This window comes from Neopelma chrysocephalum, unplaced genomic scaffold (genome assembly GCF_003984885.1).
Source record: "Neopelma chrysocephalum unplaced genomic scaffold, ASM398488v2 Primary Assembly neopelma1_73b, whole genome shotgun sequence".
Taxonomy (NCBI): Eukaryota; Metazoa; Chordata; class Aves; order Passeriformes; family Pipridae; genus Neopelma; species Neopelma chrysocephalum.
In genome coordinates, this window is record NW_020897734.1 from 5,007,721 (window position 1) to 5,029,979 (window position 22,259).

Genomic DNA, 22,259 nt, shown 5'->3' on the forward strand with positions numbered 1-22,259 from the left:
ATGAATGGAGTGGCCCTGGCTGCTTTTTAAGGCAAGTGACATCTCCAGAAGCACCCGGGGGCAGGTGGTTACTCTATACAGCAGCCAGTGGATCAGTGCTGTCAGGTTGGGTTTTGCTTGGTTGGGTTTGTTATTTTTTTAATAGACCATGAGGGCTGCTTCCTTATTTTAGAGATGCTCACAGAACACAGTGAAGGAGGAACAATCAGGCTCTTCTCTCACCTGCACACACCTGTGTCTAAAACGGGCAAGCAGCTAGACTGCAACCCGCTCTGTGAGTATAATCAGGAATATTCCACGTTCTTCATGGCCAGAGGGTCAATAGATAAAATGTAATACCGCGTCACTAAGTGGCCAGCTACACAAAAAGGACATCCCGACTCCAGGGCATCGCTTCAGTTCAAGGCAAATTACAAATTGGGTCTGACAAAATGGAGCAACGCCAGCGAAATGAAGAGATGGAGGCGAGCCAGCTGACGCCGGAGTAAATTGGCCTTTCATGTCACACTGCCAGGAAGAGCCACACACAGCTGTTATCTTGGGATCCCCCGTTTCTGCAGCAACCACCAAAATGACTATAAATCATAACTCTTTACTGTAAGGATAAAGATTTTAGGCACTCGTCTTTCAAACAAGCAGCCTAGGAGAGAGTGATACCCCAGTCCTGAATCACCAAAACCCTGGAGAAGCCACCTAACAGAAGGATCTCTGCAGTAGCCACACAATGCCACTTCATTTACTGGGGTACAGCTCTGATGCCTATTTTCAGCCCCAGAGCTGGCTGTCTGCTGAGACCCAGGCCTGAGGATTTAAAAGGTGAGTAAATGCACTGTGGTGATTCTCTCAAACTCCCTTTGCCCCAATGCATTTTGACAGCCTGCTTTTCTTGGATGACAGAACAGATAAAATGAGTATTCAGGCTTCCCCAGGATTTGCCCCTTAACTCAAGCCACAAAGCAGAGCAGGAAAAGTTCATTCATGTAAAAAATTTGCTGTTTTGTCCGTGCATAGCAGCTTCCTGAAACTTCATGTTACTGAATGTCATCCTACGCATTTTCTAAATTCTACTAAGTACAACCTATCTCTCCTGTTTGCCCTGAAACTCATGATAACTGAGACATACATACAAATATCATGTGACTTCAGAAAATAGATTTATGCAATAGAAGTAGTAACTGTGACAAAAAAATAGATTCTGTAGCATCAAGTGTATTTTCACTGGTTGCTTGATCTTAACAGTTAGAGTTAAGACAGTTCATCAATGTTCCAGCAGTCATTCAAACCTCATCTCAGATAGGCCTAGATATTTTAATTATTATAATGTACTGGATGGTGTGGTAGAATTATAACACGGCTTCCAACTAAAAAAACCAAAACCACTTATAAGCACAAACAGAGTCAGTTTTGAAGCTCAATTCTTGTTCAAGCTGTGCTTACCATCTGTACCAAAATAAAACCCACTCTCAGCAGCAAAGCTCTTACCTGCACGAGGAAGATGATCAGGAAATAGAAGTTGGCAATTCTTCTAAACTGTTCAAAAAGGTTCTTCGGGAGGAAGTTCCAGAGGGTGTACTGTGGGGAGAGACGGGGACTCACAAACAGATCAAGGCACGCGACTGAGAGAGACTAGAGCTACAAAATGCTGTAGTATTTGCACAAAAGAAGAAAGGAGTTCTCCCTTTAATGTGGCAAGGAGAACCACAGCAGGGCAGCTGAGCAGCTCCAGGCAGAGGTCCAGGTCCCAGATCTAAAACCAGGAGCACGATGCCCCTGGATGCTGAAATGCCACTGAGCTCCTGCTTCAGATTCCAGCTCCGGTTCTCTCTGCTGGAGCAGAGTAGGAATAGTTGGAAGTGCCTCACAGTTGCGTGGGCATTTGTGTTTCTTTGCTTTAAACTAGACAACTATTTCCCTTTTGTCAAAATAACCCAAACCACACATTTGGAAAATGATGGAGGTAAAAAAATAAAAACAACAGGATCTACTTCAGCAGACAACTTCTAGAAAGGCATTTGTAGACACATGATTTTATTAAGAAATAATGCACAGTGGAGATTTTTTTCCAAATTCCCTAAACCATCTTAGAGCTGCTTTTCTGTTAAAAAAAATTAAAAAAAAACAAACAAAAACTCAACCAACCAAACAAAAACCCAGCCAACCAACCAAAAAAAAACAACCAACCAAAAAAACCCAAACAAACAACCAAACAAAAACCCAATCAAACAAACAAAAACCCAACCAAACAAAAGCCACACTGCCCATACAAATCTGGTATTAGGTCCTGCTTTATTACAATTTTAAGAAGGTTGCTGAATCATTTGCTTTAGAAAACATGGAATTTAAGATGAACATGTAAAATAATGGGTCTAATATCTACCTTTCAGTCTGCCTGGAAGAAAAAAGAATAAGCAGCCAAGTCTCAAGACCAATATCTACTTAATTATAAAAGAGACTGGTCAGGTAAGACCACCCATGCCTAGCAAATATAAATGGAAAAAAAGAGCAAGGACACAACATTCAAAAATAAATCAAGGAAGAACTAAAATTAGTGCTCAAACAAACCATTTGTCAGAGAGGGAACTGGAACAGGGGAAGGTGTCCTCGCTGAAGGACCCCCTCTTGCGTGCCAGGGAAACATCAATGGGAATGCTACACAAGTTAAACACGGCTAGACTGAAAACTTTTTCCCAAAATAAACTCAGACAGCACAGACATACAAAAACAGATAAGAGCCAAGATGTATAAAAAGAGAAAGGAGAGGGGAAAAACGCCTTACAGCTCAAGTACAGCAAAACTGAAGCCTAAGTGTATGCTGAGCATCATGAATCCTAAGCAATATATATGTATCCAGCTGTGTTGACAATATGGAATTCCACTTGTTTGATATTTTACTTGAATTGGCTTCAAATCTTTTGAAATAGCTTCATGAATGTCATGGAAAAAAGCTAAGCAGAAGGCAGATGGGTGTCATCACAGTTTTCCACCATAAACAAAAGCGGCATTAATACCATATGAATGTTTCCCCCTTTCCATCCAAAGGGATAAACAGAGCATGATTATTTTTGTCCTATCTCAAGACAGAAAAATCCCATGGAATTAAAAAAAATAAAATAAAATGGGGAATTGTATTTTTCAGTCCATTTATAAATTAAATAATTCTCACTCCCTTTTGCAAATCTGATTGCTGTTAACTCATACTGTATAACATCTAAATTGTCCTTTCTTCCCAAAGCAAATGCCTGAAAACTTTAAAAAAGAAAAAAAAAAAAAAGACACCACCAAGAACACCTACCCCAACCCCCCAAAATCATTGTGTCCATGTGCTTTGCTCTCATCCAGCCTAAAAGAAAGGAACTTGTACAGACCCCCACTGGCATTGACAGGAAGAAAAAAAAAAAGCCAAAGAGAGAGACTGGAGCTGCATGTAAGGTCCGTACCACGCTGCTCCACTTGCAAAGGGACCTTTACATCCAACCCTGAGGAACTCAGCATTTCTCAATTTCAAAAACCACCACCAAATAAAACCAGGGTGAATACAGGAGCAGGGAATACATGCCCACTATGCACCTGGACAAGCAGAGCGAGCTCACCTTGGAGGAGACAATCCTGTTGTCGCAGAACTTCTGTGCCACACACGCCTCTGTTTCTGAAACAGGACGGTGCCCGACCACCACGGTGCGTGTACCGACCCGCTTCTCCTCCCCAGCACACTGTCAGGGCAACCAGGAAAGGGAGAAATTAGCTTTTAACTCAAAAAAATTAATTATCTGTGATAATAGCTTCCACCTTCTCAATGCACTATGCTGTTCATTGGAAATAAGGCAGCTAGAAACACAAAAATTCACTTCTATGCCCCAGTCAAAGCACAAAGAGGAACATGTAAGGTCATTTAGCAAAACCAAGGCCATGCTGAGCCTGTAGCCCAGCTCTGCTCAGCCATCAGCTCCCAGGATCACAGCCTGTCACCAGGACAGGTCACTATGCCGGACATCTGCTGCCTATACTTGCAGCCTGTACCAGGCAATTTCTCCTTCTTGAAGGGGAATATGTATCTTTACCAAGAATTTGAAGTTGTAAGGAATATAATTTATCATCTACACATCTCTTCCTAGTCCTGATCTGAGAGTCTTCCAGCTTTGGGTTTATTCACCACACGTAGAATGATGGAAATTGCAGCCTCCTTTACACACACTCTCCTATCCACTCCTCAAGTCCATGCAAAATGTCTCACCAGCACACAGGTACAGACAGACTTTGGATTTAGCCTTAAAAAAGTCTACTTCTATTTAAAAATCTCAGCTAAAACCAGGAATAATGAAGCAGACAGTTTCACATCACAAACTCCTCAAGAAGACACGCAGGGTGCAGGGGAAGCCAGCTGGGCTTGCTGGGGGTTTAATTTAAAGCAGAATGAGATGTCACAATGAGTGTTAACCTTGTGTCATGGGGGTTTGATGAAAGTCCCATTGCTCTGCAGCAGCCAGGAGAAGGATGAGGGGAATTGCAGCAGCATAACCTCAGCAGGGAAGCAGAGGTGCTCCGTGGGAGAGCATCCCTTGCATGAAGCCACGAGACACCTGTGATCAGCAACACAGGTCTGTAGCAGAGACCCAGCCATCCCACAGCCCTTCCAGGCTGCCCATGGCAGGTGACTGCACCGGCCAAATCAAAGATAGATCCTCCTGATCAATAGAAATGATGTTAACTCATCGTAAACAAAGTATCTGAATATTCCAAAGTAACAGAGCTCTTCTATTTCAATGTAACTCTTAAACACAGAATGTCCAACTTCTTGTAACTTTATTTAAAACCACTTGCCAATTTGTGACAAAGCAGAGGCCACCCAGGTCCCTGCAGCCCTGGGGAAGCTGTCAGGTGGATGAGGCAACACTGTGGGCTCTGTCACCATGAGCCTCTAGCTCTGGGCTGCCCAGCACACTCAAGTTTCTCAGTGGATCTGAAAACTTTATTTTCAAAAGAAACAAAATTGTGCAATAGTTTAAAAATCAGCTTTTCATTCTGTCCAGGTTCCCCCTTTCATATAACAAAGTGTCCCTGCCACGGATGCTCACAGTCAAGGGAGAAGACTTGCCTGGCATCAGAAAGCATTTTGCAAGGTTGAACTTAAAATTATACAATAAATTTAAAATACCCACTAAGATAGATAGGGCTGGGGGGGAGAGAGTGGTGTTAGACCAGGCTGAGGTTTTCTTAGGAGTTAAGGTTTTGGATTTTAAAACACGAGCAGGGAAGACGTTTGTCACAGTCTACGCTTCAAGGGCATTAGCAGGCAGCAGGGCTGCTAAAACACCAGCACATGCTGTTCATAGTCTGCTTACTCATACTAACTCTCAACCCTACAGCTTGCCTACTTTGAAACCCAAAATGGCAAGTGCCAAATATCTGTCTCATGCCAGTTGCCCAGCATGGACTCAGCCTCTGCAGACGGATGCTCATGGAGTGCCCTGGATTTGGCTCCGCATCTCGGTTGTCCAAAGGGCTCATCACAGGCAGCTTGTCAAGCTGCAAACAAAACCCAGCTAGAGAAAAGGTGCTCTGAAAGCAAACATGTTAAGACAGCAAAGCCTGGGACTAACTGCTGCTTGGGGAAAGTGTAAAAACCAAAAATTGAAACAACTAAAATAGGTGTACCCGGAGCAGCAACAACTGAATTGATCCTGTCGCACCAGGAGCAGGATCTGCCCAAAGGAAGCAGCTTCCTTCCCCCTGCTCCCCACCCGTGTCTGTAGCATCTCTAATTAAAGAAGTATTTTTACACTATGCCTAAACCTGGTTTGCTGTGCTGACTGCTCTTGCTACAGCCATCCTCAAACCTCCAGCAGCTGATGCTTAGAGCAGAAGATGGAAATTTCTCACAACCCTGCACCATATCTCTGCACCTCCCAACACAGATCCAGCAGCAGCCACCAGCACCCCCCGCAGCAGCTCCCAAACACAGATAAGGCAGGTGCACACTCCCAGCTAGGGAATGCCACCACTCTCCCAGGCTCCTCACCACTGCCCGCAGCAGCGAACAGCACATCTTCCAAACCAGAAACTAGACCCAAAAAATGTTCCCCGATGTATCTGCTGCGTTATGGAGGTGGGTCTCACCAACCTGCACCCCAGGAGCGAGAGGCAGAGCCATTCATCCACACCACTGCAGCACCAGGGAGTTGAGACAGACTGTCCCCAAGTGTGAAGTCCCCGTCGTGTCCCTGTGAAGGATCTGGAGCCAGGCATGCCTGGTGAGTATCCTTCCAGCACAGGGAGGAAGCGACAGCTTCCCCTGCCTGCACTATTGGCAGAGCAGGGGGGAAGGAGCAGGGGTGAGGGTTTGCCAAACACACATATTGGCATGAAAACCATAAAGTTCTGGTTAAAGCACTACTGGAAAAATATACACGAGCATTTACTGACTATCCACAGTTTGCCATAGAACACAGGGAGCACGTGAAGCCCCAGAGCAGAGGAGAACCCAAACCCCAGATGTGGTGTGTTGGCTGACCAAGCCTCACCAAGTTAGCACCACTAACTCCTAGGTGGGCTTTCACCCTCATCTCCCTTCAGTTATTTATTGGAAGCATCTCTTACAAAGAATGACTGTAACCCCATGTTAACAGTAACGCTGTAACTCCACAATGCATCCCAGCCCTCTGCGGTGGCAGGACAGGGAGAAGTCGTCATTCCCTGGTCTGACCAGGCTCCCACCACTCACGGCATTTCATTTCCCACTCCCTCAACCACCCCACGGTGTCACACCATCCTACACCCCACGAGAAGCTGGAAGGCTTCACACCACATCTTTCTCTTCTCCACTTTCCAGAAAGTGAACACACACCACGATGACGCCTGAGGCGAGAGGTGTTGGCTCAGCTCAGCAATTAGAAGCTCTCATTTTGACGAACCCACCTCGGACCTCTCGCTGGGTCGCTAATAGATTGCTACATCTTAATAACGGCTCTCAACAGAGACTTACAGGGAGATTTAGGGAATAACTGCCAGGCTTTGTGGAAAATTATAAAATATGCAGATTAGCAGAGAGAGGATTTAGATTACCTTTTCCAACCGCCTTTCATCAAAAATTTTAATTCTGATTAAAAAAAAAGAAAATATTACTTGGATACAATTCAAACAGCTGCCTTGTTGCCTGGTGGGGTTCTATAAAGCCCAGAGTCCACAGCTCTGAAGTGAGCTGGTGCAGGCAAATGCCAGAGTTTCTCCTGCTGTTTAGAGCCAAGCCTGCCAAAAGGATTATTCAAGAAAATAAACAATTTCATTCCCCTCATACGCACTTTATCACCTCCCTCGGCCTGAGGCGTGGCGTTTGCATTAGTGCTGGGAGAACCAGAGCTATCTGTAGGGATTAGTGGTGTCAGACTGCTCACAACCTCGGGACAGTGCCAGGGGAAGCCACACTGCATCATCCCACCAAGGCTTGAGAATGTAGGGATGTGGGCAGATGACCTCAGATCTGTTTGCTGTACCACGTCCCTGCAACCCAGAAGAGCTCCCAGCAGCTGGCAGACACACAGCAGCACCCTGGGGGACACTGCAGACACCAGGAACTGAGAGGAAGGAGGGAAGGAGGTATTTTTGAGCACAGTCACTATCCTGTCTGCATCATCTCTGGACCAGCCTCAAAGACGTGCGTCTCTCCTGCAATATTTCAAGCTTCAGTTCAGGGCTCCTGGTCCACTCCCCCAGTGCCTAACCAAGCCTATCAATGAGTCAATCTTTCAGCAGGGCATCCAAACCAGATTTCTCCTGAAGGAGCTCAGCTGGAAGACAACAGCCAGAGTCAAACACAAATCATAAGAGATAAAGATGAGGCTAGCAAGGCTGTTCTGCCAGGAACATCCTTCAAGTTGGCAGCTCACTTTCCATCTTCGTTTTCCCCCTTGGGCAGGACTAGGAGTCCAGCTGCAGTAATAAATAACCACATCATCACCACCGATGCAGGCACACTCTGCTGCACAGGCAAAGGGCTGCTGCTGCAGCACAGTCCTCCTCAGCTCATGGAGAAATTCAGATACAGAACATATTTCTGTTAAATAATTTGATGCAACCCAACTTTCCCCTGCTCTCACCTTTTATAAAGCCCACGTATCTAGGAGTAGCAGCTCTGAGAACAAGACATTAAGGATAATAACTATTTTCTTACGCTGTCCAAATTTAAAAAGCCCATCTACATGCACCAATACACCCATGGAAGGTCAGTAGAAGTTTGGCATTTCACTAAAATCTTTTTTTTGAGAAGATAAAAACACATATGACTTGAAGACATCAGACCAGGTCTAAAAATACTCATGGATGCAACTTGCAACTAATAAATAACCCAAAATCATCTATGACTTGAAGTTGTTGGAGCATTAGATAGAGACAACGGAATTACATTTGCAGCCCACAGCACTCCCCAGATTCTTCACCTTAGTTTGGGCAACTCTCCCTTTGTTCCTCTTTCCCCTCTCCATCTGTGCCCTTCTCCCACAGAGACATCCTCTCCAGCACAACGGCTACCCCCTGACTCAGAAAGAGGCTTCTCTTCACCCACCCTCCCCAGTTTCTACGAATCCATTACAGCCTCATGTACAGGACCTGGATGGCCCTTGATAAAAGTTGCAAACCTGGGTAAAAATTAGCAAGCCTGGATAAAAATTAATGGAGTTAGTCTGAGTTCAACAGGAGAGGTGAAACTCTCCTGCAGCCACCACTGACAAGGAGCCACTCTGAGTGCACTATTTCTAGGGCAGCTGTAAAACACAGTGTATAATTACATGCCCCATATGGAAAGCAAGTTGTGTGCTACCTGCTGACCCTGTTTCCAGGAAAAAAAAAGCACAGTGGCAGAAGGAAAAAACCCACCAGCATTTGATTTACTAGAGTTTCAGAAAGCACCTAAACCAGAACTAACTAATAAAAAAAACACTCCTTTCATGTTTGCTGAAGATAGCTTCAAGCCACAAAGTAAACACAAATAACTCGTAGAAAACATATCTAACAAAAACCACAGGCATCTAAAAAAAAAGTCATCTGCTAAAACCAGAGATAATTATACGGTATAAGTACAAAGTTCAAACATTTGAATGAAATCACAGCTTATATTAAATATATGCAAAAGAAAGATTAAATCGCATTACTTGGCTTCAATCTCATGAATAGTTTAAAGTCTAATTTCTCCTATATTGTTCCATTTATCAAAATGTAGTAGCGAAGACGACCTGATTTACAAAAAAAAAAAGCCTGCAAAAATAACACCATCTCCCAAAAACAGCCTGTTCCAGCTCCTGTTTCATTTAGCCCCAAAAGAACAAAGAAAAACGCATGCACAATTTTAAAAAGCGTCCATAAATTTACCATAACCTCCCCAAAACATCCATCAGCCTTGGGCAGTCGCTCAGCACACCAACTCCACTGCCCAACTGATACATTTTTAATTGAAAATTTTTCTTGCCAATTTTTCTATGACTCCTTGTTTTCAGTCATTTCTATGCAGGTACAAGCAATCCTTTGAGAATACCCTTAATAATTTAGTTCGGACTATGCTTACCCATGCTGACCACATATTTAGGCAGATCTCCTGATTTAGAGAGAGAATTCCATCGACAGGGATCAACCCCACTGCTCTCCCTGAACCTGCAGGAAAGAGTCGATATTGGGCACAGACCTTGGAAAGGAAACAACCAACCAACATTGCATTCAAAACATCAAGAGCTCATAGGTCCAAGAGAAAGGGCTGAAGGTGTGTGCTGCATGAAACTCATCTCTCACTGGACAGGACTTCAGCTGCTCAACCCTAAGCAGAATAGGGAAGGCTGGTACCTTGGGAAAGCAGAAAGTTGAAGTTTAAACCTGTATCCCTTCTCCTGTGTTGAAGCTGAAGCTTCTGCTGCTATTTCAACCAGAGACAAAACACAATCACCAAGGAGTGACTGCTGGGATAAGCCGGGTTCAGCAGGGGTAACCATGAGAGCCCCCAGACCAACAGAACAAACAACAGCAAAAGAGGAGTCATGGGAAAAGGACCAATACCTGGGGGTTTTTAAAAATCACAGTCAACACGTGATGAAGTTCAATACCCAGACCTTGCCCTTGGTCCCTGTTGGGGATGACAAAGCGGTATATCATGTGCTCTAGCAGAACATCACTGACCCAGATCACACCATCCTTAATGCAAGTTCAAGTACATCCAAGCAAGGGGCCCCAACGAGAGCCTGCTCCCATGTCCTCTCTGCCCCAAGATTGTTCTGCCTGACCATGTGGGCTTGTAAGAAGGTCACTTTCATCAAGGACAATGGGCTGGGGAACAGCAGAGCCAAACTAGGCTGCACTTCCTGGAAAAGCTGACTTAGCCAACAAAGCCACTGATAAAAACAGAGAGAGACATGGCAGGGTGGGGAGAACAGGGGAAAGAGCTACTTGAAAGGTTTAATAAGGGTGGAGAGAGGAAATACAAGAGTTTTTTTTCCAAGATACTAAATTTATAGGAGAGCCCAGCCCCATCCTGGACTTGAGGAGCCCTGTGCACAGGGGTGACAGCTGAAAAGACCTTTTTTGGCACGGGTTTTGTTTTTCTTTTTCCTTCTGGAAGAAGTCTGCCCCCAAACCACACAATACTGCATCTTCCCATCAAACATGCCACAATGTCTGTAATCACAGCTTCTGTTCAGCAGCACTTTGCACAAAGTCAGGTTCACATATGATGTAGAAAGTCAAACCCAGACAGTATTGATTGGGCCAGTATTACTTCAGTGCTGCTGTTGTGTGGAAAATCTGTTGCTCCTGTTCAAACATAACCACCGACCTTTGGAAGTTTTCAGTATCTCAATTCCTTTTTTCTCTACCCCGTTGGCAGCCAGGGTTATGAAACCATTGCTCATCTTGAAATACAGGCAGCAGATCTTTATTTTTGGCAGTCCAAAACAAAAGTTCGACCAGCATGCTGCCAGCATATAAAATTCAGGCTCATCGGAACACTTCAGGCTCGAGAATAGAAAAAAGGACTTTGAATAAGAGCCAAATGTTTTGCAGAGGTCACAAAGCAAATACAACGAGGTCTTCCTGTCTTCAAAACTCTTCCTCCCTCCTTTCCCCAGCTCAAGCTGTGCACATATGTCTGTTCATCGGCAGCTATTTTAGCAAGGCAGCAAGCTCTCCAGAGCAGTGATTTGCCCTGGCAAAAATTAAAATAAGAGCAAAGTGGAAAAAAACCTTCAAGTTTGCAATTGTCAGTGCTTGCATCACCCTGCAGAGCTATAATTTGTTGGTTTTCCTGTTGTTTTCTGGTCCTCTGAAAGCCTGAGCTCTTCAGTTATGGAAACAAAAAAAACCCCTAAATGCTATGTTATGCATCCCCGCTCGGCCAGACATTGCTCTGACCTCTGCCACCTACAAACATTTTGCCCCTTTTTAAGTTTTCCCAGCATTTCAAAGCCAGGCTGCCAGCTGACTGGCAAGGAGCCCATTTCCCAGAGCAGTTTCCTCCCTTTCCCCTGGGAAGCAAGCCTGCTTGGCTGTCCACACTCTGGGGACAGAGCTGCACACCCCCCTACCAGGGTGTACCTCACCACAGCATCCCAGAAGCATGGGCTGGTACACAGGCCTGCCCAGCCACATCCCCCCAGATCAAGCTTTGCCCCAGGGAGGCTGTCCTGTCTCCCACACAACAGCCACCAGCAGGGATGGGAGGGCAGATACAGGCTGCAGGGGCTCACCAAGTCCTGCACCAGCACCACGGGGTGCTCTCAGTCCCTGCAACAGGTACCCAAGGTCCAAGGTCCCAGCCCCCCATACCATGCTCCTCACTCACACTGATTCAGATTAAGTTTTCAACTCCAAAAATGTAAAAGCCATGGTTTTCTAATCCTCCTCTTGCTGTACTACAGAGAAATGTTACCACAGAAGCAGCAGGAGATAAAAGGGAAAAGAGAGGGATAAATCACCTTCTTCATCCCTTGCTCCACAGCCAAAAGCAGCTCTACATGCTCCAGACCCCACTGGAAATACTTTCATCTCCAGATACAACAGTGACCAATAGATTCATTCTTGGGGCTGCAGGCACAATTGTACCAGGATACAGGATCATTGCAATCCACACAGTCAGGAGAGAAATCCTCAACATGTTCCCTAGAACTGTTTATCTTCAGGAAATCCTTTGGCTCATGTTCCTGCTGGGCTGGGTAAGGCAGCTGCAGAGCAGCTCCTGCAGAGCACAGGCTGCCCAAGCAATGCCAGCAGCACAGCAGCCTGGATTGGCAGCAGGAGGGAAATCTGCTTATCCACAGGGACGTGGAGCTGAGGTTTGAGTTAGCCCCAGCATGTTGGCCTTGGAGCTCAAGGGGTTTCAGTGTGGCCAATAGCAGCACCACCAGCCGCAGAAGCGAGCCCATCCTGTGCCAGAGAACAAGACAGCACCCCAGGAAATGCCTCAGCCACCTCCATCCCATCCTATCAGAGGCTATCCCTAGCCAAGCACTGGCACAAGCGCATTCCTACTCTCACAGTTATCAAGATAAGCTCCTTCACCCAAGGTTTCCTCTCTCTGTGTCGCTGCTTCCCGCCCTGCACTTACCGGAATGGGACTTGTCCAGTGGAAAGTCCCACTTCCATCCATTCAACTGCACTGAAAGAAACCACCCCGTGGAAATTATGTACTCCACAATATTAATTTGGCTGACACAAGGACAACAGCCCTCTGGGCATCACAGCTAATTTTATGGTGCTCCCTCCCTGAGCAAACAATATAAGAAAAGGTGAGTTGTAAGGAAGGAAGAAAAAACAAAAGGAACAAAAATGTCCCACAACTCAGAGTGAACAAAAGTGGCGTGCAAAACACCACCCAAAGTAAACAAAAAAATATATTAACTGCATTTTATGCTTGAGTTTGCAGCCCCCCCAGTGCAGCCTGAGTCCCTACAGACAGCAGCTGCTTGGCTTTGTGCAAACGCTGGGGAGGAATTACACAGAAATTATAATAAAAGATGGCAAGGCTGCTCACAAAGTGGATTTTTTCCCCTGCATTTAATTTCCCGGCAGTGAGTTTGGATTTTTTTTTATTTTTTTCCCCCTCTTAAGCCAATTGAGACTCCAGTGACAGAGCACAGTGTCGCTGCAGTCAAGCAGTATTTAATTTGTATTACTGCTGAAGAGATCTTGGATTGCAATGCCAAAGAAGCGCTTCAAATTGTCTAGTCTTGCCTGTTGCACATCTTACTCAGCTTTTCTAGGTCCTTTACAGTACAAGAAAAATAGGATCCCTCTGTTTTGCAAATCAGTGTGTTTGCCACAGTACTGCAAACAAATTACATCTACCAAGTGGCTGATGCCTCTGTTTCTCACTCTAATAGTCTTATAAAATCTTGTTAAGGCATACAGCACACTTTAAGACATTCAAGATGTAAAGACCCTTTGGAAATACACTGCAGGAAATTACCAAGCCCTCCACATACTGCCCTACAAAAGCAAAGCTGGGGACCTTTCACCTATAGATCCTGCAAAATTCCACTGAAAACAGAGCAAAAAGCCCACAGCAAAGCATTACTCAGCCAAGGCCACAAAGGAGGTTAACAGGAATCGTGTTCAAGTCGTGAAAAAAAATTAAGAGTCTTGCTCCCAAAATACCCAGCTAGGACAGCCTCACAGGGGCTTACCCTCCCTTCTGCTGCAGGAGGAAAACAAAAAGCTCTTTACAAACAGCCAGATCAAAAATAAGTGCATTAAGCTTTCATTAAGCAGAATAGGACAAATGCCTCTGAACTACAAGCACTATCAATTAGGGCTGGATGTTCAGAGCAGGTATGCTTTTAGACTAAATGGGCTCCAGTTGGAATTCCATCCCAAACAACATAAATGAGGTTTTGGGGAAAAAAAAATCACTGGAGTCAGCAAGATGCAACAGGTGCCCACAAGAATGGACAATCTGTGAATCACATGTGCAAGGGATTGCATAAGGAGCTAAACATTTTACAGAGTATTGGTTCTGATCAGCACCTGTGGCAGCAAGCACCCCTATGAGAACACAAAAAAACATGGAGGGGAGGAGAAGCAAAACCTAGGACTGCTTCCCTCCCACCAGTGAGCCCCCAGCTGCTATCCCCACCCCACTGCCCCACGTGCAGCTCAATATCCAAATGCACTTTGCAGCCACCAAAGTGGTGCCTTGTGCCAACCACTGGCCTGCAGCTCCCTGGGTTTTGGCCAAGCCCAAGAAAGAGCCCATAAGCAAAAATAAATGTATATACTTAATGCATCTATATATATATTGCATATATGCATATTTGATGTGCATATATTGCATGAATGTATATTTAATGCATATATATACACACTGAAGTCACTGCAGCCTGTGGGCAAAACAGGCTTTTCCTGACCCAGCAGCCGTGCTGCTGCCAGGCAAGAGCCAGGTAAGGGCAGAGGCCGGAGGAGACCTTTTAAAACAGAACAGTTTTACTGTTTCCCCAGGCTACAAGTTAGCAAACCAAGCTTTAAACCAGCCTGCCACTTACTGCCATCCCCTGCAGTGCAGAGGCAGCACCAGCATTGCCCTCCTACCACGGAAGGGTGATGGCAATCCACGTCAAAGCTTCATGCACAAGTCTTGGAGTCAAGTTTGCAAAAAAGCCAAAATAGTAACTGCCCAAATCAAATGTTAACCAATCAAGGCAAGCACAGTGAACAAGTCATTGGTGTGAGGTTGGACAAATCAAAGCAATTCAGCAAACTGCAGCATGATGGTTACACTAAAAGCAGTTGGGGTTGCCTGGTCGTGGTGGAGAGAGCCTGTGAAAAGAGTACAAGGACACATAGAAGAGAAAAACTATGGGAAAGAGACACAATTTTAACATAATAATAATAGAAATGGCTTACAATCATCAGCAACATGAGCATTTCCAATGAGTAGGACTCACTTTCTGACTGGCACAGTACCCCTAAAGGCAGGACAGGGTCTAGCACAGCCCACTTCACAGTGTCCTTCATACTGTGCCCGCTGCTAACAACAACCCAGCAGTGTGAGGCTCCTGAGTGACACAATTAATCACAAGTGGGCAAAAAAAAAGCCACAGTCCAGCACACCAAGCTGCTGGGGACCAGCCCTGCCTGCAGCCCAGCGTCTGCACAGTCCCCACAAGTTGGAGAAAACTGCAAATCTCCAGGTAAACAACAGAAAACACTGGAAAAAAACCCAAAATATTGCTTGGTAATTAAAATAGGGAAAAAAAATATTGTCTACTTGCAAGAGATGAGGTAACTGCCAGGGCAGAGCTGCAGGAGACACATGCCAGGTTCTCCTGGCTCCCATGCAGCATCACCTTCAAGCCCAGGTCTGGATGCAGGTCCACTGGCTGGGAGGCACAGGCAGGTAAAGCCCACAACACCCTGTTTATTGCACTGGCAAAACCTGCTTGAGAAAAACCAGCCCGTCTTTCCCAACACCAGACCTCAGCAGGCACAGAATTATTTCTGAGATGAGCAGCGAGAAGGAGATTTCAGTCTAAATGCAGAAGTAAAGTATTTTCTAAGATCACCTCAGGATAGCCTGTCCTGGCACAGGGCAAGAGCTGCTGCCCTCTCCCCTTGGCAGGGCTCAGCAGGGGACACTCTTGGGCAGAAGGCCACTGGAGGGACTGGCTGAGCAGGAAAACCTCCCCACTGCCGTCCGGCCTCAGCACCAGCCTCCTACACACAACTAAATACAGGAAACTCCCGTGAAAAACCCCCTGAGCAAACGTTTTCAGAGAAAGGCAAATGGGTTAACAGCACACTCAGTCCAAGTTCTCAGGAAACTCCCCCTGCCCAGGCACCCCAGCCAGGCTCGGCGGCTCCCTTACCCCTGCCATCTCCAGTGGGAAGATCTCGGCCAAAGGGATGTTCCCCCACTCGGCCAACCCAGAGTTTTCTCAGCAAGGACAGCAGGTTCAAGTCTCCCAAGGGGACATAGAGTCCCCCACCTCAAGGAATTAGCAGACAAAGGCTATTTTTCTGCTGCACACCTCGGATAAGAGACCCAAGCATGGTGCCGAGGGAGGAAGATGCTCACAGGAACCCAACCTGCATTGCTAAAAATGGGATCACTGGTGGACAACAACTAATTTGAGTGGGGAGGTCTGTAAGTCAGAACTTACAGACCCCACGAATACTCTCCATCAGCTTTGCTTTTAACTAACATCAAAAAAAAATAAATCTCTCCACTAGAGAGAGACAGTTACAGCCAGAAAACAGCAGTTTTAATCAGAAAGGAAGTGCATAAACTAAAGGCAACAGGATGAAATTAAAGGCAAGGCTGAAAAGCTTCCTATTAATAGACAGCCTGTTAGCTTTTACAACTTTTATTGTTAAAATAAAATTGCCATGCCTTCAGCCGCAACTCCAGTCAGCTCAGCTCTGAACCTTCCCCGCACAGCCCAGATAATCATCATTATTCTCAGCAAAATACCAACAGGGGACAAAAATGGTATTGAGTGAAGAATAAAATACAGGCCAGACACATGTTATTCTCCACAAAAAAGTTTCTGCACACCACAGGTTTAATTGGCAGCACCATTTATCATTAATGTTTGACCGGTGCTTTCCAGTCACTCCTTACAGCATTTTCTAACTTCTCCAAACTTCAACTGCACACATGAATGCTTCCATGCAGCTGTTTATCCCAGGGTAAGTTTTTTGTTTGATTTTTCTTTATTTTTAGCCAAATGGTTGAGATATTTCTGGGAACAAGGTTACAGTTAGGAGACGTTAAAGAAGAAACAGTTACAGGAATCGAAGAAACTCCTGTGTCCCCACATTCCACAGAAGTTGAGAAACTCCCATGTCCCCATTTTCCAGGGGAGGGGCATCAATAAGGGACTGCATCCCTGGGAAAAAGTCTTTTGCAGCTATTTGAGCTTGTCTTCTCTGTGGTCAAGCATGGGCTGCCCTGTGGTTGCTATAGGGGAACTGGCCCCAAGCACATGAAATGCTGTTATCATGTTAAATACACCTTACAAAATAAATTCCAGCAACTTTCATGAAAAATTCAAGTCGCTTCGTTAAAATTCACACTCTTTTGAAGTGTGGGATTTCTCCAAGCAGAACTGCCACCTGGTGTCACAGAAACACCCCAGCCCCAACCTTTGCTGCTTGCAGGTTTTTGTCACATTAATGAAAGCAAAACACTTCTTGCAGAAGTTGTCAGTCAGGTACAAGGTATCTGACGTGCAGCCTTACTCACAAGCTGTTAACATGGCTTGATTTAGGGGAAAAAAGACAATTCTCAAGGCTACCAATTCCTGCCTATGGTCTTCTTTGTTATTAGAATAGGAACTGCAATCACGCATTAATGTTTGGTTCACACTGTCTTAAAAAAAAAAAAAAAGTGAAAGAAAATCACAGATGTGCTCCATGTCCCAAAATAGACATTATTACACATTTGTTGCAAAAACTATAGACATACTCCACCTCAGACTCAGACATCTCCCACAAGCCATACTCCAGCATCCCCCCGAGCTGGGCAGGAGCCAGATAAGCAGCAACCAACAGTGGTCAGCTCCCACACTGCCCAGTGCACCCCAGGAGCTCTCCCCACCCACCCCTGCCCCTTCTCACCTATTTCTCATTGCCAATGGGGAATTTATTTCCCCTCTAAAAAATTACTTTGGGCCATTTCCCATTTTCTGTCATTTGAATAGGTCTCAGTAGGGGTATTTTCCTGCAGGGCATCAGGTAGGACCTGCCCCACAGGGTCCCATAAACAACCTGGGGGTAATCCCATGGCTGGCAGCTGCAGATTCCAGAAGATCAGCAAGGGAACATCACTCCAACTTACAACAAGGCAAAGGCACAGAGTCACAATGTGGGTCCAGCCCAGGGACAAGCACTGCATGACCATCTAAGATGCATCTTCTTTCCCCAACATCAAGCGAACATTCCTGAGAACCTGCAGCTCACAACAAGCCCAGCACTTGCTAAACACCAGGGATTTACCAGGGTACAGGCTGCAAAGAGGATCAGGCCCCAAGGTATTAATTAAAAGGGAATAACGCAACTAAGGTCCTGTTGTTGGGCACTGCACAAACACACAAACAGAAGAATTTTGCTCCCAATTACAGACTGTTTGTTGTTTTCTTAATTATCCTGGGTTCTGAACAGAATAGGAAAATACCAGAGGAAGGAACTGCATTGACTGCAGAGGCAAGAGACCCAGGAGGTAGTGCAAATATCAGTCCACGAGCTCAGCCAGCACCAGGTACCCCAAGAGGAGAGAGAACACTCTGGGGTCTTTCTGTGCCCCCTGCAGCCTTCCTGCACTGTGAGCAGGGTGACAGCTCCCAGGGCTCACTTCCAGATCGGTCTTAAAACAAATGGAGGGGAAAACTGAAATAATGAGGGCACGAGTAACTTCTCTTTCTGCATTTCTCACTTAGTTCTTACAACAACCCGAACCAGCCCCAGCCCCGCAGCACTGGCAGAGCTGTGGTGCAGAGCTGTGGCCTGCAGGTACAGCTGTCTGCACGCTTCGGAAGAATCCAGGAAGAGCAATAAATGAGAAAAAGCACCTTGTCTTTGATGCACAGCACAGGGACCAGCACTTCCCAGCGAGTCTGGAAGTGGACAGAGCTCACCCCAGCCCTGTGAGGGGCCCAGCACCGCAGACTGACCCAAACCCTCCCCGGGCCACCAACACACTTCCCCACTCTGCTCCCGCATCCTCCCCGCAACAGCTGTACAAGCAGCATGAGACTAAAAATAAGACTCCAGTGCTAGAATCCGTTTCCAAAAAAGAATTAAAGTTATATTTCAAGTTGACAGTATCTCCTAAAAGTGAATTAACCATGGCAATTCAATCCCACCCCCCCGCAGTGATCCCAGCCCCACTATTCTTTTGGCAGAGATTATTTCAGTGGTGGAAACTGAAGTTAAGAATCCAATTTGTCTCTGTAGAGCATCAGTCTGTACCCCTGGGTAGCAAAGCAGACCCACACACACCTCTACCCTTCTTGCTCTTTTTACCACCCCATGTCATACCCAATCCAGAATAAGAGTTTATAGGAGGGAGAAACAGAGCCACAAACAATCATGTTGATAGGGCAAGGCACATCCATCGTGCCTAAGCTGTGAAATACAGCTGAAAACAGGATTTTTAATATCTGTTGGTATTTATGAGCCTCTGGCAGAGACCACACAGAGAAGAGGTTACAACATTTGTCTGAGTAGCCCTATGGGATCTTAAGTGTCAGAAAATCTGCAGCCTTCAGTAACTGCAGTGAATTTTCTGCAATGAAGACAAGCATCTCTTGAAGCCCAGAGCTACCCACCCAGGACTGAGGGCAAGACAGCAGCTTGGGACAGCTCCATGGAGATTGCCATGGGTTGTCCCCTCCTCCCATGGAGCAGGGGAGAGGGGACCAATCCAAACCTCCCAGGGCACCCTGCAGGGCTGGGGACAGGACAGAGCTGCAGCAGCATGGCAGGAGCTGCTCCATCAGCCAAAGGCTGATATGGCCACTTGCACCAGCTTGATAACAAACATCTCGTTGCTACTCAAACGCCGCTTACAAAGCCAAGAGGCAGAAAAAGTGTCTAAAACCCCTCACCAACACTGCAGATGCCCTGCCACCCTATTCTAGTCCCCAAGCAGAGCTGTTCCTCTAGCCAGAAAATTACCTCTTACCTTCCAAACAGGTGCCACAACAGTTCAGCCCCGCACAAAGCATTCAGAAATACCTGGGTTCAGCGTTCAGGGCTGTTTTTCCTCTGCCCCAAAGGACAGCACACCCCAGCAGTGATGCACATCCACTCCCCACAGCAAGGGACTGCGAGAGGTGGAACAGAGGCTGTGTGGGGGCCCCCAAGCAGCACAGGGGTCACACCTCACACATAAGGAGGGTGCTGGACCCAGAGCCTAGTCAGGCACCTCTGTGGGTACCTGCTCAGGGGAAGCAGCCCCCTAAAAAAGCTTCTCTCTGAACTCAGTGGAGATGCTTCAAACCCCAAAGGCCTTCCGACAGGACTGAGAAAAAGCCTCCCACAAGGGTGGGGCAGGAAGCACATAACACAGGGCAGAGATAAACTCAGTCATCAAAGCCAGAAAAGCAAGGCACTGAGTTCAGATCAGATATATTTGACCCCGAGGCTGCAAAACAATGGTTGTGGTTGGTTCTCCACAGGGCTAACCCAGAGCCTGCAACAGAAACACAACCTACAAATGGGAAAATCAACCAGTTTTCCCCCCATAAGCACTGCAGAGCTACCTCCAGACTGAAAAAGGAGATTTAGCGTCCCTTGTCCAGCAAATCTGGAAAATCTGGCACACATAGCAGCTCGCTCAAAACCAAAAGTGAATATGAGAGTGCATCTCCCAGCGGCTCCGGCCTTACGGGCAATCGCGGGCAGAGCCCATTATTCCGGCAGGTAACCGGGTGGTGCCTCAGGAACCAGCTCCGGAGCCTCTCAGGGTGTTTGAGCTGTGCTGACACCACACACCGCTGCCTGCTGCTTGAACTCCAGGAACTTTGCTAACTACGCACTGCGCAATCAATGACACTGCTGAGTAAACAGCGGCGCCTGAAATGATGTTAAAACACTGGTTTTGCCATATTTGCTGTGGAAGAGGAAAAAATGAGCAATTACAGCGTTCAGGCCAAGCAATGAGGTCACTGTGAAATCTTCAAGTAGCTTATGTGGCACTGGGAAAGGTTCGGGATGGATTTGGGGGGCAGGAAGCGGGTGGAGCAGCGGCGGGGGCAGCACACCCTGCATCCCGCCGGGGAAGAACCACGCGGTTTGCGGTGCGCGCTGCCAGGGCAGGGAAGTCCCCTCCGCTGGGTTTCGGGGGGTAAAAAACAAGGTTTGGGCTCTAGGAGCAAAGGCAACTTCTGGAGGGCTCGCAGCGACGGACGGACGGACAGACGGAAGAAAGGGGAGCGGGCCGGGGCCCCGCGGCGCGGGCGGACCGCGCCGGGAGGGGGATGCGCCGCTCACCCCTCCCGGAAAAACAAACCCAACACAAGGCGAAAAACAATAATAACAATGAACTTTTCCCTCTCCCGCCACCCCGGCCCCGCACTCACCAGGCGGCTGAGGCTGCGGCGGAGCATCGCGGCGGCGCCCGGCCCCGCCGCGCTCACCGCCGCATCGCCCGGCCCGGCTCAGCTCGGCTCGGCTCCTATTGCGGCCGCGGGCTCCGCCGCCGGCCCCGCTCCATGCCGCCCGGCCCCGGCCCCGCCGCCCGGCCCGGCCGCGCTCAGCCCCGCTTTGTCCCGCCGCGCCCCGGGGGCGGGACCGCCCCGGAGCAGCCTGGGAGCTGCAGTACCGCCGGCGGCCGCCGGGGGGAGACACCGCGCCCCGGGCCGGCCCGCGGGGACGGGGACAGACGGACAGAGAGACAGCAGGGGACGGGAGGGGACGGGAGGGGCTGCAGCAGTGGCCGGGGACAACCTCCTGCCCGCGGCACCTCGTGCCCTGTTAAACCCTCCTGCCCACCTCCGCCCACGGGTGCGATTTGTCTTCAATGCAGCTTCCCCCCCCCTGCACGGTGGCACCCTGTATAGAACGGTTTGGATCGGAAGGGAACTCAAAAGCCATCTAATTCCACCCCTCTGCCATGGGCAGGGATGCCTTCCACCAGAGCAGGCTGCTCCAAGCCCCATCCAACCTGTCCTTGAGCATCTCCAGGGATAGGGCAGCCACGCTTTCTCTGGGAAACCTATGCCAGTGCCACACCACCCTCATAGGGCAGAATTTCTTCCTAATACCTAATCCAAACCTTCCCTCTTTATGTTTGAAGAGGACTAATCCCTTTTGTGACCTCCCAAGGGGTCATTCTTCCAGTCCTATCACTACATGCCCTCTTTAAGAGTCCACCTCCAGCAATCCTGTAGCCCCTTTAGGAACTGGAAGGGGCTCTAAGGTCTCCTCGGAGCCTTCTTTTCCCCAGCCCTCTCTCAGCCTGTCTCCATAGCAGAACTGCTCCAGCCCTCAGAGCATCTTCATGGCCTTCTGTGGACTTGCCCCAACAGGTCCACATCCTTCTTATGTCGGGGGGTCACAGAGCTGAACACAGCACTGCAAGTGTGGGTGTCAAGAGTGGAACAAAGGGCAGAATCCCCTCCCTCAACCTGCTGGTGATGCAGCCCAGGACACGGTTGGCTTCCTGAAGTACAAGCACACAGTCTTTCCCTCATCTGGTACAAGAAGCCCAGCCACCTTCATGATGCTCAAGCAACACCTCAGAGCATTTTCCTCAAATCATGACTGACCACAGAAGGTATTTAGAGCCTCTGGGT

At 47.4% G+C, this 22,259-nt stretch overlaps 1 protein-coding gene across 5 annotated transcripts in view; it reads right to left on the bottom strand.

The window, feature by feature from the left end:
• Positions 1-21,113, bottom strand: part of ATP11C (ATPase phospholipid transporting 11C) — a 56,617-nt gene extending 35,504 nt beyond the window's left edge. For 4 of the 5 annotated variants that reach the window (XM_027687120.1, XM_027687122.1, XM_027687123.1 and 1 more), the window contains exons 1-3: positions 21,045-21,113; positions 3,591-3,710; positions 1,483-1,572 (exon numbers count right to left, since the gene is read on the bottom strand). In XM_027687120.1, the coding sequence (XP_027542921.1) occupies positions 1,483-1,572; positions 3,591-3,710; positions 21,045-21,071 (237 nt within the window). In that variant the 5' untranslated portion in view covers positions 21,072-21,113. Of the gene's footprint in view, positions 1-1,482; positions 1,573-3,590; positions 3,711-9,550; positions 9,667-21,044 lie in introns of those variants that run through there. The other variant, XM_027687121.1, reaches the window with a different exon arrangement.
• Between the last annotated feature and the right edge of the window lie 1,146 nt (positions 21,114-22,259).